This window comes from Bison bison, unplaced genomic scaffold, assembly GCF_000754665.1.
Source record: "Bison bison bison isolate TAMUID 2011002044 unplaced genomic scaffold, Bison_UMD1.0 scf7180017847699, whole genome shotgun sequence".
Lineage (NCBI taxonomy): Eukaryota > Metazoa > Chordata > Mammalia > Artiodactyla > Bovidae > Bison > Bison bison.
The window spans coordinates 17642-18588 of record NW_011478272.1 but is presented as its reverse complement, the minus strand read 5'-3'; the positions used below and the strand labels follow the sequence as shown (position 1 = coordinate 18588).

The 947-nt window shown below is 36.6% G+C and overlaps 1 protein-coding gene across 1 annotated transcript in view; it reads right to left on the bottom strand.

Annotated features, from left to right (window-relative positions):
- Positions 1-13: 13 nt before the first annotated feature.
- The window catches only part of FMR1 (fragile X mental retardation 1), a gene marked incomplete at its 5' end in the record, with an annotated part of 12267 nt that continues 11333 nt past the window's right edge, over positions 14-947 (bottom strand). The window contains one exon of the mRNA XM_010843751.1: positions 14-289. Within this exon, the coding sequence (XP_010842053.1) occupies positions 168-289 (122 nt within the window). The remainder of the gene's footprint in view (positions 290-947) is intronic.

Below are 947 nucleotides of genomic sequence, written 5' to 3'. Positions count from 1 at the left end.
GACTAATACACAATCACAGCATCAGAGACTAGAAAGAGGCCGTCATCTATAACTCCAATTAGCTGGCATGCCTGACAGAGGTTTTACATTCACATTATGTGCATATTAGAGGCCTCTAAGTTACTGTGTCAAATAAAAGACTTTATTAGATAAACCAAAAACATGCACTAGAAACATACCTCTTCTTGTGGAACATTTTTCTCATTTTCAGCCTCAATTCTCACCCTCACAACTCCTGACTTGTCCACAATCTCTTGAATCAGTTTTCCATTTTTTCCTATTACTTTGCCTAAGTTAAAAAATGAATAATTCATGTTTGGTTTTAAAATCACACACCTCAAACCAGTAAGCACACCCTACTGTAAACTATAACATTTTATATATGTATAAAATTTCATATAATTTGAATTCTATCTCAAAACCAAAACAGAGACTTTTTTCAAAAACAAACAAACAAACACAGTTTTTCATTCTATGAAGTCATCACAGTTCAAACTCCTTTGGTCTGGTATGAATTGAGTCACAACTTGTGAACTGTCAGGATAATTTTGCATTTTTAAGGCAGTTCAAAATATGCTCTTATTTGGCATACAAGGGCACACTTTCAATGTTCAGATAGAGTGGTGTGTATCCTTCTTTCTGCAAAGCTCTATAAAAAGAATTAACGAAAAGGATAAATAATAGAAAATACAATTGCTTATTTCACAATTTCAATCCTATCTGTATCTGATTTACACCTGCTTCTTTGCCCATGGCAAATATTTTTAGAATTTTATACGGCACATTTATAAGACACTCTAAAAGCGGCATAAGCAGCTATGCTGCTGCTGCTGCTTAGTCGCTCAGTTGTGTCCTACTCTTTGGGACCCCATGGACTGTAGCCCGCCAGGCTCCTCTGTCCATGGGATTCTCCAGGCAAGAGTACTGGAGGGGGTAGCCATCCTTCC